General features: G+C 39.8%; 1 protein-coding gene across 3 annotated transcripts in view; it reads left to right on the top strand.

Moving 5' to 3' along the window:
• SCARB1 (scavenger receptor class B member 1) overlaps positions 1–13,767 on the top strand; it is a 60,503-nt gene that overhangs the window by 26,953 nt on the left and 19,783 nt on the right. For all 3 annotated transcript variants that reach the window (XM_056533901.1, XM_056533883.1, XM_056533891.1), the window contains exons 2-8: positions 2,129–2,289; positions 4,964–5,105; positions 6,584–6,787; positions 6,909–7,004; positions 7,591–7,706; positions 9,713–9,879; positions 12,702–12,820. In XM_056533901.1, the coding sequence (XP_056389876.1) occupies positions 2,168–2,289; positions 4,964–5,105; positions 6,584–6,787; positions 6,909–7,004; positions 7,591–7,706; positions 9,713–9,879; positions 12,702–12,820 (966 nt within the window). In that variant the 5' untranslated portion in view covers positions 2,129–2,167. The remainder of the gene's footprint in view (positions 1–2,128; positions 2,290–4,963; positions 5,106–6,583; positions 6,788–6,908; positions 7,005–7,590; positions 7,707–9,712; positions 9,880–12,701; positions 12,821–13,767) is intronic.

A 13,767-nucleotide genomic window follows, 5' to 3' on the forward strand; every position in this document is an offset into this window, starting at 1 on the left:
ATTTGCACTTTTTTTTTTTTTTCTCCTCGCCTTCTAAAAATCATAACACTTAAAATTTTCCACCTACAGACCCATATGAGGTCTTGTTTTTTGCTCCACCAATTTTACTTTGTAATTTCATCAATCATTTCACCACAAAATCTACGACAAAACCAGGAAAAAATATTTGTGGGGCAAAAATGAAAAATATTTTAAAAAAACACGCCATTTTATAATTTTGGGGGCTTCTGATTCTACGCAATGCCCTTTTCGGTAAAAATCACCTGATCTTTTATTCTGAACGATTAAATGGATACCCAACTTATATAGGTTTGATTTTACTTCTGTTGAGAAAGTTCTAACTTTTTGCACCAAAATGTCCTCTTCTGACCTATCTTTTTTTATTTATTTATTTTTATATAAGGACTCCTTTTTTGTGCCATGATCTTTTTGTTTTTTTTATCTGTGCCATTTTTGTTTTGAGGAGAGAGGGATCCCTGTTTAAAAATGTAATATAAATTGTTTAAATACAAATCCCCCCCCCCCCCCCCCATCGCTACCACCGGCAAAAACACCAAAGTTAAAACCCACATGGCATTTTTCTTGTTTCTTTCACTCCCATAGACTTCTATGGGAGGAAAATGCCAAGATTTTCCTGAAAAAACAAACAAGAGCCAAAGTCTCAACAGGAGGTCGTTTTTAATAAACTGCCAAGGAGCCAAAAATTGCTGAAAAATTCCAAAAGGATTGAAAAAAAAAAAAAATAAACTCTTGAAACTCCGTGTGGATATGGCATTTTGCACTTTCCTATTGACTTGCAGCTAACATCTGGCTGCAGCGTTTTTAACAAAAAAAAAGCCATGCGGCAGAATGGGCATTTTTATTGGCGTTTTTAACAAAAAACAAAGTGAGAAACCTAGCCAAAATGACACATTTGCACTCAGGTATCTGGGCCCACTCCTCATAACATACTGCTCCAGGTGTGAAGGTGCCTCCTCCAGACTACAGGTTTTAGCTCCTTCCTCAGATGTTCAATAGGATTATGATCAGGACTCAGAAGTCACTTCAGAATAGGTCAATGTTCTGCTTTTTAGCCATTCTTGGGTGGTTTTAGCTGTGTTTTGGGTAATTGATTTGTTAGAGGACCAATGACCACACAATCGAGCCTCCGCCATGCTTTACAGTAGCTAGTAGTGTTTTTTGCACCTGTGAACATACAGCTGATGTTACTTGCCAGAAAGCTTCAGTTTTTGTCTCATCAGTCTAAAGAATTAGATTCACAGAAGCAAAAATGAAGAGCAGAACACTGTATGTATGTGCTGTGATGCATGGAGGCTGTGTTATGTTTTTGGGCTGCTTTGATGCATCTTACACAGGGTGTCTAATCTGTACAGGGTACTATGAAACATCAAGACTGTGAAGGCATTGTGGAGGTAAACGTGCTGCCCAATGTCAGAAAGGTTGGTCTTAATCACAGGTCCTCCAATACTAGAATTACCCAAAACACAGCTAAAACAACCGTGAATGTCTAAAAGAAGACCATTGGACTAGTCTGAAGTGACTTTCTATGAGCTCTAATGTAAATCCTATTGAACACCTGTGGAAGGATCTGAAACGTGGCCCCAAAGTAGCATTGTAATACACCTGATCTAGGCAGAAAAGTTGCTAATGTCACACTATTTTGATGCGAAGCTACAAACAATTGAGGCCGACATAAACCAATTTTTCTAATGTAAGATATTGTTATGCAGCTTATCTGCCCTAGAAGTTCAGTTAATAAAAATGATGATGCCTTTTCATCCTTTGCTTGAAGCCTTTTTTTTTTAGAATATAAATCAGATAGTTGGACTATGGCTTAAAGAGATTAGGCTTTCAGGCTATCACGTGTTGCTTAAAAAACCCAACCTGTAAATGGGATATGGGTTGTCTGGCAATGCATCTCAGTGTAAAGAGGATGTAGCTACACAGCAATACACATCTTGTGGACAGGTGTGGCGCTTCTTTTGGAAGAAAGCAGCAATGTTTTCTAATCTCTGACAAACCTGTCGGTTCTGAATGCATATAGTCACAGCCATTTAAAAACCCCACCAACCTTTCCTTGCATGTAACTGAAGTGATTATTATTATTTTTTTTTTTTTGCTTTTACAGAATGTCCGTATAGACCCCAGTAGTGGCTTTGCTTATGAAATGTGGAGGGATCTCCCAGTGCCTTTCTTTATGTCGATCTATCTTTTTAACGTTGTGAACCCTAAAGAAGTTTTACTGGGAGAGAAGCCAAGACTTGAAGAACGTGGGCCTTATGTTTATAGGTACGGAAGTTTTTGCATAAGACCATTGCACCACTGTGTTTAATGGATGTGCACTAGGACACTAATACACATTTAACAAATAGTATGTTCACGCTTTAACCTCCTTAAAGGGGTACTTCGGTGGAAAACTTTTTTTTTTTTTTTTTTTTTAACTGGTGGCAGAAAGTTAAACATATTTGTAAATTACTTCTATTAAAAAATCTTAATCCTTCCACTACTTATTAGCTGCTGAATACTACAGAGGAAATTATATTCTTTTTGGAACACAGTGCTCTCTGCTGACACCATGATCACAGTGCTCTCTGCTGACACCATGACCACAGTGCTCTCTGCTGACGCCTCTGTCCATTTTAAGAACTGTCCAGAGATGTCAGCAGAGAGCACTGTGTTCCAAAAAGAAAATTATTTCCTCTGTAGTATTCAGCAGCTAATAAGTACTGGAAGGATTAGGATTGTGTTTTTTTTTTTTTTTTTTTTTTTTTTTTTTTGTTTTAATACAGATTTGTAAATTACTTCTAACTTTCTGGCACGAGTTGATTAAAAAAATGTTTTTCCACTGGAGTACCCCTTTAAGGACGCAGAAGGTATATGTACATCCTGTGCCCGCTTTTTGGATATGAAGCACGCTCGGCAGCTTAGCGCACTTCATACCCGGTGGGTCCCACTTGCTATCAACAACCAGGACCCGCGTCTAATGCTGAACATCACCGATCAGGCTAATGACTGGCATTAACCCCTAAGACGCTGCGATCAAACTTGATTGTGGTGTCTAAAACGGGAATATTTACATGCTGGTAGCTGAGTGTAGCTGATCGGGCACCCCTGGCAAAATTGCGAGGTCCTGATCAGCTTAGATGACAGTGGGAGGTCTCTTACCTTCCTCCTCAATGTCCAATCATTGCCCAATTGTTCCAAGAAGCCATGGTGGGTCAATAACACTGATAAGTGCTGTGCTGTGGAGCAGCATTGCTCAGTGTATGCAAGCTAAAGATTGGATGTAATAGTGCCCTGTGAGGGCTATTTAACCCCTTAACGACAAAGGATGTAAATGTACGTCCTGGTGCGGCAGTAGTTAGCTCACCAGGACGTACACTTGCGTCCTGTACGTGACGGCGAGCATCGGAGCGATGCTCGGGTCATGCGCGGCTGGACCCGGCTGCTGATCGCAGCCAGGGACCTGCTGTTAATGGCCGCGATCGCGCGGATGTCTGCCATTAACCCCTCTGATGCTGTGATCAATACAGATCACGACATCTGCAGGAGTGCGTTCAGAAATATGGATGATTGGATCCTCCGCAGCAGGGAATCAGATCATCCAGAACGGCGCACTGAGGTCCCCTCACCTGCCTCTACCACCTTCTACAGGTCTTCTGCTTTGGTCTGAGATCAAGTAGACTAGAGCAGAAGATGACCGATAACATATAGTGTTGTTGATCCCGTATGGTGAGCGGCATGAACGTAATAAAAAGTGCAAAATATATATATATTTTTATTTTTTTTTCATTTTTTTTTTTTTTAAGTATGAATAAAAAAAATAAAAAAAAAATTTGAAAATTGAGTTTTATATACACATATGTGGTATCAATAAAAAGTACAGATCACAGCGCAAAAAATTAGCCCTCATACCGCCGCTTATACGGAAAAAGGTCTAGGTCATCAAAATAGAATTATTTTAAACATACCAATTTGGTTAATAAGTTTCTTTATTTATATTTTTTGGGAAGCACAACAATAGAAAAGTATGTAATCATGGGTGTAATTTTAATCGTAATGACCCACAAAATAAAGAACATGTCATTTTTACCGTAAATTGTACGGCGTGAAAACTAAACCTTCCAAAATTTGTTAAATTGCGGTTTTCTTTTTAATTTCCCCACATATAGTATTTTTTTGGTTGCGCCATACATTTTATGGTAAAATGAGTGATGTCATTACCAAGGATATCTGGTTGCGCAAAAAACAAGCAATATAAAAGTTACGATTTTTAGGAGACTAAGGAGGAAACTATGAAAATGCAAAAATAAAATTGGCCTGGTCCTCAAAGCCAAAATGGGCTTGGTCCTTAAAGGGGTACTCCCCTAGCCAAAGGATAGGGGATAAGATGTCAGATCGCCGGGGTCCCACTGCTGGGGACCCCCGGGGATCTACCATGCAGCATCCACCTTTAGCGGCTTCTGGAACCGCTGTAGGTCCTCAGGCTTAGTCCATCTCGACCACAAGGGTGGAGCATAGTGACATCACAGCTTCACCCCGTGTGACATCATGCTCCGCTCCCTCAATGCAAGTCTATTGGAGGGGCGTGACAACTGTCACGCCCCCTCCCATAGGCTTGCATTGAGGGGGCAGAGCGTGACTTCACATGGGGCGTCACTATGCTCTGTCCACATGATCGCCAGTAATCAGACCCGGAGCGAACACGTGGGTGCGGCGTGGAAGATCGCGGTGGGGGGGGGCGAGACCCCCGTAATCAGGCATCATATCCCCTATCCTTTGGATAGGGGATAAGATGTCTTAGCATCGGAGTACCCCTTTAAGGGGTTTAAAAAATATTTTTTTTTTAACTCCTCCCCTAATAAGTTTGAATCTCCTCCCCTTTTTTTATTTTTATTTTTTTAAATTTATTTAGTTCTTGTAAATTTCACGGTCTAAAGTTCAAATTCTTCCTTTTTTACAGAGAGCGCAAACAGAAGACAAATATAACATTTCATGAAAATGGAACCGTATCGTTTGTGGAACTGAGGACCCTTCACTTTGATCGGGAAAAGTCTATTGGCAGTGAAAATGATACTATATGTATCCCAAATATTATAGTTCTGGTAACGTGTATTCCTTCAACCTGAATGCAGAGCCTATATCTCTCTATCTATCCAGCAAACTTATTTCAGCACTACTCATCCAGTGGGTGCCATCCCAGATCCAATCACAATCCACTTAAATACACAATGGTGCAGCACTTTGGATAAGGTTCTAAACCACATTTTAAATTTGCACCTTATTCGAAGTGCTGCGCCATTGTGTGTGTGTGTGTGTGTGTGTGTGTGTGTGTGTGTGTGTGTGTATGTATGTATGTATGTGTAAATTTGAGTAGCCGTATTAGTCCAGTGATGCAAATCAAAAAATGTTGCAGTATCTTGTAATACCTTTTTATTGGACTAACAGAATTTTGTAGAGACAAGCTTTCAGGATTCCTCCCTTTATCAAGTCTAAAGCAAATCTAAGCTCACAAGCAGAAGACACAGGTTACATCTCACAAATATGCAGGGGTTAAGACAATAGATGTGGAGAATTCACACTAAGATGGGCCATAAATTGTCCATAACAGGACAATTTATGGCCCATCTTAGTGTGAATTCTCCAAATCTATTGTCTTAAAGGACAACTGCAGCGCTAGCAAATTAGGGCCCAAATGTAATAATATCACAAGTTATATAAGTTTCTAAATGGGATCCATTACCTGGCTGGTCCCGTTTCTCCGCTATGCCGCCACCGGAAGTCATCTCCTGGTCCCCTAATGCGCGTAGCGTTGACCTATTATTCTCTATGGAGCTGCCATCTTGGTTGACGCTACGTCACAAATACCTATAATGCGCCGGGAGATTGCTTCACTCCCCCTGCTGCTCGTCGTGCCAGCCCCTCTCCTCCCATCTTATAAATATTCATAATGTTATTATGCGCTCAGCCCTGATTGGCTGAGCGCACAGTAGGGGCCACAGCCTATCAGTACATGTGGTGAGGGTGGAGAGGGCTGGGAGGGGGAGGATGGGAGGAGATAACCACAAGGGAAGGAGCTGTGGGTGTCACTTTATTATAATTTTCCCAGGGGGGGAGGGGGAGGAAGAGAGAGGAGGGGGAGAGAGCAGCAGCTAACAGGAAGCTGGTGCAGGGAGTCATGGGAAATGTAGTCTCTATGACATGGCTGCTTACTGCTACAGGTGGCAATTACAAGAGAATGGCTGGGCCAAATTTGACAAATGGAAAGGTCTTTGAAAGAGCTATCAGATGAGATAAACTTTTTTTTTTTTTTTTTTTTTTTTTTTTGTATGAGCACTGCAGATGTCCTTTAACCCCTGCACATTTGTAACCTGTGTCTTCTACTTGTGAGCTTAGATTTGCTTTGGACTTGATAAAGGGAGGAATCCCGAAATATATATATAATGTGTGTATGTATGGGATTGGGCTTTGTGTTGAGTAAGTGGTGGTGAGCAGATTTCACTGTCGTTTTATATAAAGCTTCTGTCAAGTGATCTGTCCTGGCATGTTGTCTTATATATATATATTTTTTTTTTCCTCATAGATTTCTTCAATGATGACGAAGGATAGGTCATCTTTTGTTAGATTTATCCTTAATGCTGCATTTATAGGATTCGAACAAGGGGCATTTATGAACCGTACAGTAAATGAAATATTATGGGGCTATAGTGACCCATTCCTGGATTTTGTAGCTACGATTGTTCCTAATGCTTTACCCTTTAAAGGAAAGTTTGGATTGTTTGCAGATGTAAGCAAAGTTTTTATTTTTTATTTTTTTTAATGAAACCATGATCTAAAATGTTTTTCTTAAACTGTCCATGCCCAATTGTCTTGTAACAATATATATATTTTTTTGTTTGTTTGTACAGTTCAATAATTCAAACTCGGGTGTTTTTACAGTGGACACTGGGGTAAACGATATCAGCAAGGTCCAAATGGTCGAAACGTGGAATGGGCTCAAAGAGGTAGTGAAGTGTATAATTTTTATCTACATGTACAGCATGTCAAGTAACTGCATTTCTCTGCTAAATAACTTATTTCATGCTGCCTGTATAATATAAAAATATTTTTGCAACACTGTATAGAGTTTATTACTCACTTCAGACCTGTCTCTTAAATTTGGCTAATTTTCCTTTACCCACTCATACAAATGGGCAAAAAAACACATGATAAAAAAAAAAATAAAAAAATAAAAAATATATATATATTATATTATTATAATCTCTATATCACACACACACACACACATACAGGTACTGCTGGAGGGCATGTACGATACAATCAATTTATCAACATAAATAATATTGTGTATTTTTTTTTTCTTTCTTAATCCTTCTCACCATTTCTTGTGTATGTTTATACTGATGAAATTTTGTTGGGTGTGTGTTTTTGATTGTAGTAATTGAATTGCATGACAAACACTCTAGAATGCCCTTTTTCTTGCTCTATAAAATGTATCGTAGGGCTCAGCCCAATATATTTTAAACAATTCTATATACAGTTGGACTGATATTGTACATATTTTTACATAGCTATTATCTATAATTCTAGGTTACTTTCTGGAATTCTGAGGAGGCCAATATGATTAATGGAACGGCTGGTCAGATGTGGCCCCCATTTCGGACACCATCCCAGCCTTTAGAATTTTACAGCCCAGATGCTTGCAGGTAAGAAAGCAACAGTTCCTTAATACAAGCTGTTATCTACTTCTCTTGGCCTTGAAACTGACAGTGTATAAATTGACACTGAAAATAAGCTCTTACTGGACATAGAAATGTGAAGGCAGTCTGTTAGCTCCCTATAGCTTTTTCATAAGCTGAAGTAAAGAATTTTAGAGAAGATCTTTTGGTAATTGTAGGAAAATGTACAGGGTGGGCCATTTATAAGGATACACCTTAATAAAATGGGAATGGTTGGTAATATTAACTTCCTGTTTGTGGCACATTAGAATATGTGAGGGGGGGGGGGGGGGGGACTTTTCAAGATGGGTGGTGAAGTTGGCCATATTGAATCCAACTTTTGTTTTTTCAATAGAAAGAGGGTCATGTGACACATCAAACTTATTGGGAATTTCACAAGAAAAACAATGAGGTGCTTGGTTTTAACGTAACTTTATTCTTTCATGAGTTATTTACAAGTTTCTGACCACTTATAAAATGTGTTCAAAGGGGTTATCCAGGAAAAAACTTGTGTTTATATATCAACTGGCTCCAGAAAGTTAAACAGATTTGTAAATTACTTCTGTTAAAAAATCTTAATCCTTTCAGTACTTATGAGCTTCTGAAGTTTAGGTTGTTCTTTTCTGTCTAATCTCTGACACGTGTCTCGGGAACCGCCCAGTTTAGAAGAGGTTTGCTATGGGAATTTGCTTCTAAACTGGGCAGTTCTCGAGACACGTGTCATCAGAAAAGAACAACCTTAACTTCAGATGCTCATAAGTACTGAAAGGATTAAGATTTTTTAATAGAAGTAATTTACAAATCTGTTTAACTTTCTGGAGCCAGTTGATATATATAAAAAAGGTTTTTTCCTGGAACACTCATTTAATGTGCTGCCCATTGTGTTGGATTGTCAATGCAACCCTATTCTCCCACTCTTCACACACTTATAGCAACACCGCAGGAGAAATGCTAGCACGGGCTTCCAGTATCTGTAGTTTCAGGTGCTGCAGAATGGGCAAAACAAAAATTGGAACAGGGCCCTCAATTTATGCAGAAGATTTTGTTCAGTGATGAGGCAAACTTTTATGTGAATGGTGAAGTTAACAAACAAAACCACCGCTATTGGTCTGACACTAACCCACATTGGATAGATCCCTCCAAAACTGTTGGAACACAAAAATTGATGGAATGGTGTGGTATATGGGGTACAAAGATAGTGGGGCCATTCTTCATCAATGGAAACCTCAAGGCCACTGGATATGCGAAATTGCTACATGATGATGTGTTTCCCTCTTTATGCACTGAAGCTGGCACGTTCCCTGAGTTTTTCCAGCAAGATGGTGCACCACCACATTATGGGTGTCGGGTCCGAGCATTCCTAGATGAACCGTTTCCTGTAAAGTGGATTGGTCGTCGTGGGCCAGTTGAATGGCCCCCAAGGTCTCCCGATCGGACCCCCTTAGGCTTTTATCTTTGCGGTCATCTGAAGGCCATTGTCTATATGCTGTGAAGATACGAGATGTGCAGCACCTGAAACTACGGATACTGGAAGCCTTTCTCCTGCGGTGTTGCTATCAGTGTGTGAAGAGTGGGAGAAGAGGGTTGCATTGATCCATGAATCCAACAATGGACAGCACATTGAAAACATTCTATAACTGGTCATAAACTTGTAAATAACTCGTGAAAGAATAAAGTTACGTTAATACCAAGGACATCATGGTTTTTCTTGGGAAATTCCCAATAAGTTTGATGTGTCACATGACCCTCTTTCTATTGAAAAAACAAAAGTTGGATTCAATATGGCCAACTTCACCACCCATCTTGAAAAGTTCCCCCCCCTCCCATATACTAATGTGCCACAAACAGGAAGTTGATGTCACCAACCATTCCCATTTTATTAAGGTGTATCCTTATAAATGGCCCACCCTCTACCACAATGCCAACAAAGATCTGAAAGGATTAGAAACATGCTATGAAGTTTTAACTTTCTGATTATTTTGTACTTCTTGCAGATCCTTGAGTTTGGTGTATGAAAAAGAGGAATCCTATCGTGGTATACCAACCTACCGATACACTGCTCCAAGTTATCTTTTTGCCAATGGGTCAGACTATCCTCCAAATGAGGGGTTTTGCCCGTGTGTTGCATCTGGAGTGATGAACGTTAGTTCCTGTCGGTTAAGTACGTATTTGTAAATCTTTTATCCTACACTGTCTGGGTTTACTAAATTTACATACATAGCATGTGTATGGTTCATGGTGACCTTCTTGTGCTGCCATAGGCTCTCTACAACTTTAACATTGTATAGAGCCTCAAATGGGTTTTCCTGGCTAATATGAAAGATGGTCTAGCCTCCGGTTAGGCAATAAACTGATTCTGGATGAGGTCCCGACACCTCAATAATCAGTTGCCTAGCGGCTGCAATACAGTGATTTGGTTTGAAAGCAGTTGGCTCTATTTACTGTATGTGTAGAGGTGGCATTGCAGTAACTGGGTCCAGTCACTTCATGGTGGCAAATACTTCTGGCTCCTTTCACTGTATGTTGCGGGCACCAAACAGCTGTTAATCAGGGGTACTTGGTATTGGCACCCCACCAATCACTTAATTTACAAAATAAGTATGTTTAAAATTGCCATATTTTTGGCCACGTAGAACTAAATTTTTCCGTATACGGGGCTGTATGACAAATTTTTGCACCGGGATCTGTAGTTTTTATAGATTCCTATTTTCGTGTGTGTGACTTTTTAATGGCCTTTTATTAATATATTAAAAAAAAAAAAAAAAAATGTGTTTTTTATTTAACCCCTAAAGTACCCTGCCAATTTTCATTTTTGCACTTTCTTTTTTTTTTTTTCCTAAACCCCCCCCCCCCCACCCCCCCTTCTAAAAATCCTAAGGCTAGGTTCAGACTACGGAATATCTGATTACGAGTGCGGTCGGCGCTAGGACCGCGCGGACACTGCAGTCTCCAATGGACTGCAATGTGTTCCGCGCGGATTTCCGCCTGAAGAGCAACGCCATTCTTCAGGCGGAAATTTCAAAGCGGATTTTCCGTTCACAAATTCACACTTGTGAAGCGGAATTTGTGAACGGAAACCCATTCACTACACTATGCATTTTAGCAAGCGGAATTGCAGGCGTAAATTCCGTAGTCTGAACCTAGCCTAACTGTTTCAATTTTGCACCTACAGACCCATATAAGGGCTTGTTTTTTGCGTCACCAATTGTACTTGGTAATGACTTCACTTAATTTATAACATAATCTGTTGCGAAATTAAAAAATATTTGTGGGGCTAAATAAACCAACCCCCCCCCCCCCCCCCCCTAAAAAAAAAAACGCAATTTTGTAAGTTTTGGGGGATTCCGTTTCTACACAGTGCACCTATCTGTTAAAAGGACACCTTATGTTTATTCTGTAGGTCCATGCAGGTACAATGATACCTAATTTTATGTAGGTTCGATTTTTATTTTACTTCTTAAAGAAAGAAAAAAAAAAAATGTACTACATTCCACAAAATTAGTATGTTTAAAATGGTCATCTAGAACTTTTTTATTTTATTTTTCTGCATACCGGGCTATTGGAGGGCTCATTCTTGTGCACTGTGTGGTCTGTAGATTTTAACCATTTTTGTGTTGATAGGACTTTTTATTTAATTTTTTTTGGACATTTACGCACGCAGCGATACCACATATGTTTGTTTTTAATATTGATCACTTTATTTTATTTGGAAAAAGGAAGAAATTCAAACTTTTCTTAGGGAAGGGCCATATTCATTAACTTCTTTCTTTCATCTTTTGAATGCATACACTGTTTAATGTTATGCCATAGCATAGAATTGATTAGTGTTATCAGTGCTCCAGCATGGATGGAGAGGAGGCAGGTAAGGGCCCTCCCGCCGTCCTCTCAGCTGATCGGGACATCGCGATTACATTGCCGGGATCGTTTCACTATCATTTTAGATGATTCGATCAACTTTGATTGTGGCTTCTAAAAGGTTAATGCCGGGTATCGGTTCGATCGGTGATGCCCGGCATTAACCCTGGGTCCTGGCTGCTGATAGCAGTTGGGACCCACCAGGTTTTGAAGCGTGCTCAGCTTGTGAGCATGCTTTCAACTCTGGTTACTGGACCAAGGGCGTACAGGTACACCCTGCGTCCTTAACTACCAGACGAAAGAGCCTACCTGTACGCCCTGCGTCCTTAGCATTTAAAAAAAAAAAAATGTAAACGCATGTTCCCCATAGGTGACTATTTATAGCAATCCTTAGATTGCTAATACTACTCAGTACTACGCATATGCATAGCACCGATCAATATTATCAGTGATCTTCTCTGGTCTGCTGGAAGGCAGACCAGAGAAGAAGATACTGGGAGAGTGGTGGAGACAGGTGAGGGGCCCTGCACCCACCATCTTAGCTGATAGGATTGCCGCAGGATCATCCATTAGAACAGCCGCATTCCTGCGATGCTGTATGGAACAGGGGTTGAGATCGTTGATGTCGGCCATTACCAGTTGTATTAGTTTACATTCTTAGTTTATATTTTAAATTTTTTTGTTAAATAAATTGTATATGTTCTGTTGGCTCCATATATACTAGAACCTTGCTTGTCGCTAATAGAATTACCCTGCTGCATTCCTCCTTTTTACTGTACCCAAAATTACTAGGTCAGGCTCTTTGTTATCAAATGCAAAAGTGTCACAGTAAAGGATCATCCCTGTTTTTATTTTTTATTTTTATTTTTTTTTTCCTCCCCCATTGTATTATACTATGGTGGAGAAAGTTTTAATATAAGCTGCTCAATTTATGAAGACACTGTTTGATGGGTAAAACAAGCTTCGGTACATACAAAATAGTGCTGGATGTAGCCACTGCTGCTTTTAAGTGATTTCTATAGTCTGACCAGTTACCCAGGAGAGAGATAGAGGGAGGGGGAGAGATATTTTTATAGCTATGTATTCTGTTTGAAAAAAAGGCTGTTTTTTGTTTGTTTTTCTCTCTAGATGCCCCTCTCTTCTTGTCATTTCCCCATTTTTACAATGCAGACCCTGTATTTGTGAATGCTGTGGACGGTTTACACCCTAGTGAAGAGGAGCACTCCCTATTCTTGGACCTCCATCCTGTAAGTGTGACTATGTGTAGGTGTTTATCTTTCGGCAGCAGTTTCTTTTTACCTAAATTTCGGAGAGCACTTGCCTCTCTAAAGACTGAAATCGCACATGCCTGATCCATCTTTTCCCTAGGTGTTAAGCCTCAGCTAGGGTGCCCTATTTTTATTCTGCCAAACTTTTCATGTCTAGCCGAAATTTATATGTTTATGACCAACTTCTTTAGTATCCACTTCTGGTAAACTATAATAAAATGTGCATTTAATTAGCTAAGAAAAGCTCTTTGTATAGGCACACAGTGAAGAAATTTCTATAAAGCAATATCCTCTCCAGAGAGATTGCTATATACAGCTTGCTAGATTAATAAGTACTGTGTCAGGGAAATGGTCTGTAATCTCCAGGCACCACATTATTCTACTGTTCTTTCTAGGGTTGGTTATGTGGGAAACAATAGAAACATTATATTGTATGCAGTTCAGCATTGAGAACTGTAGTCTCTGTTGGCGATAGGGATTCCATAGTAGTAAATAGAAGCCATTCAGAACATCTGGAAATGCTTTCTGAGAACGAAGTGGCACAAGCAACGTTTTCGAGGTGGAGTAAGTCTTGTGGGACAACTGAGAGTCTTTCTGTGGGTCAGTAAAAGAACGATTTCTTCTATTTCTGAATGGTGAGGCGGCCTGAGGAAAAATGTCGTAGGATGGGTTTGCACAAGGCATTGCTTTACTTGAATGGCTTCTTAGGCTGGAGAGTCTGTATTCAGGAAAGCATACTGATTTAACAGAGTTCTGAGAGAAGAAATTGGGGTTGCTCATGATATGTGTTTTGAAAGTGTCACATGACAGGTTACTTTCCAGCATATAGGAAATATTTGCTTGTGATCCTTGTTTTTCTGTTGTAGAAGAGAGTTAGGAGAAAGCCTTCATGATATAAACTGGTGAAGACTGAGGCGTTTGCATGT

The sequence above is a fragment of the Hyla sarda genome, chromosome 1 (assembly GCF_029499605.1).
Source record: "Hyla sarda isolate aHylSar1 chromosome 1, aHylSar1.hap1, whole genome shotgun sequence".
NCBI lineage: Eukaryota > Metazoa > Chordata > Amphibia > Anura > Hylidae > Hyla > Hyla sarda.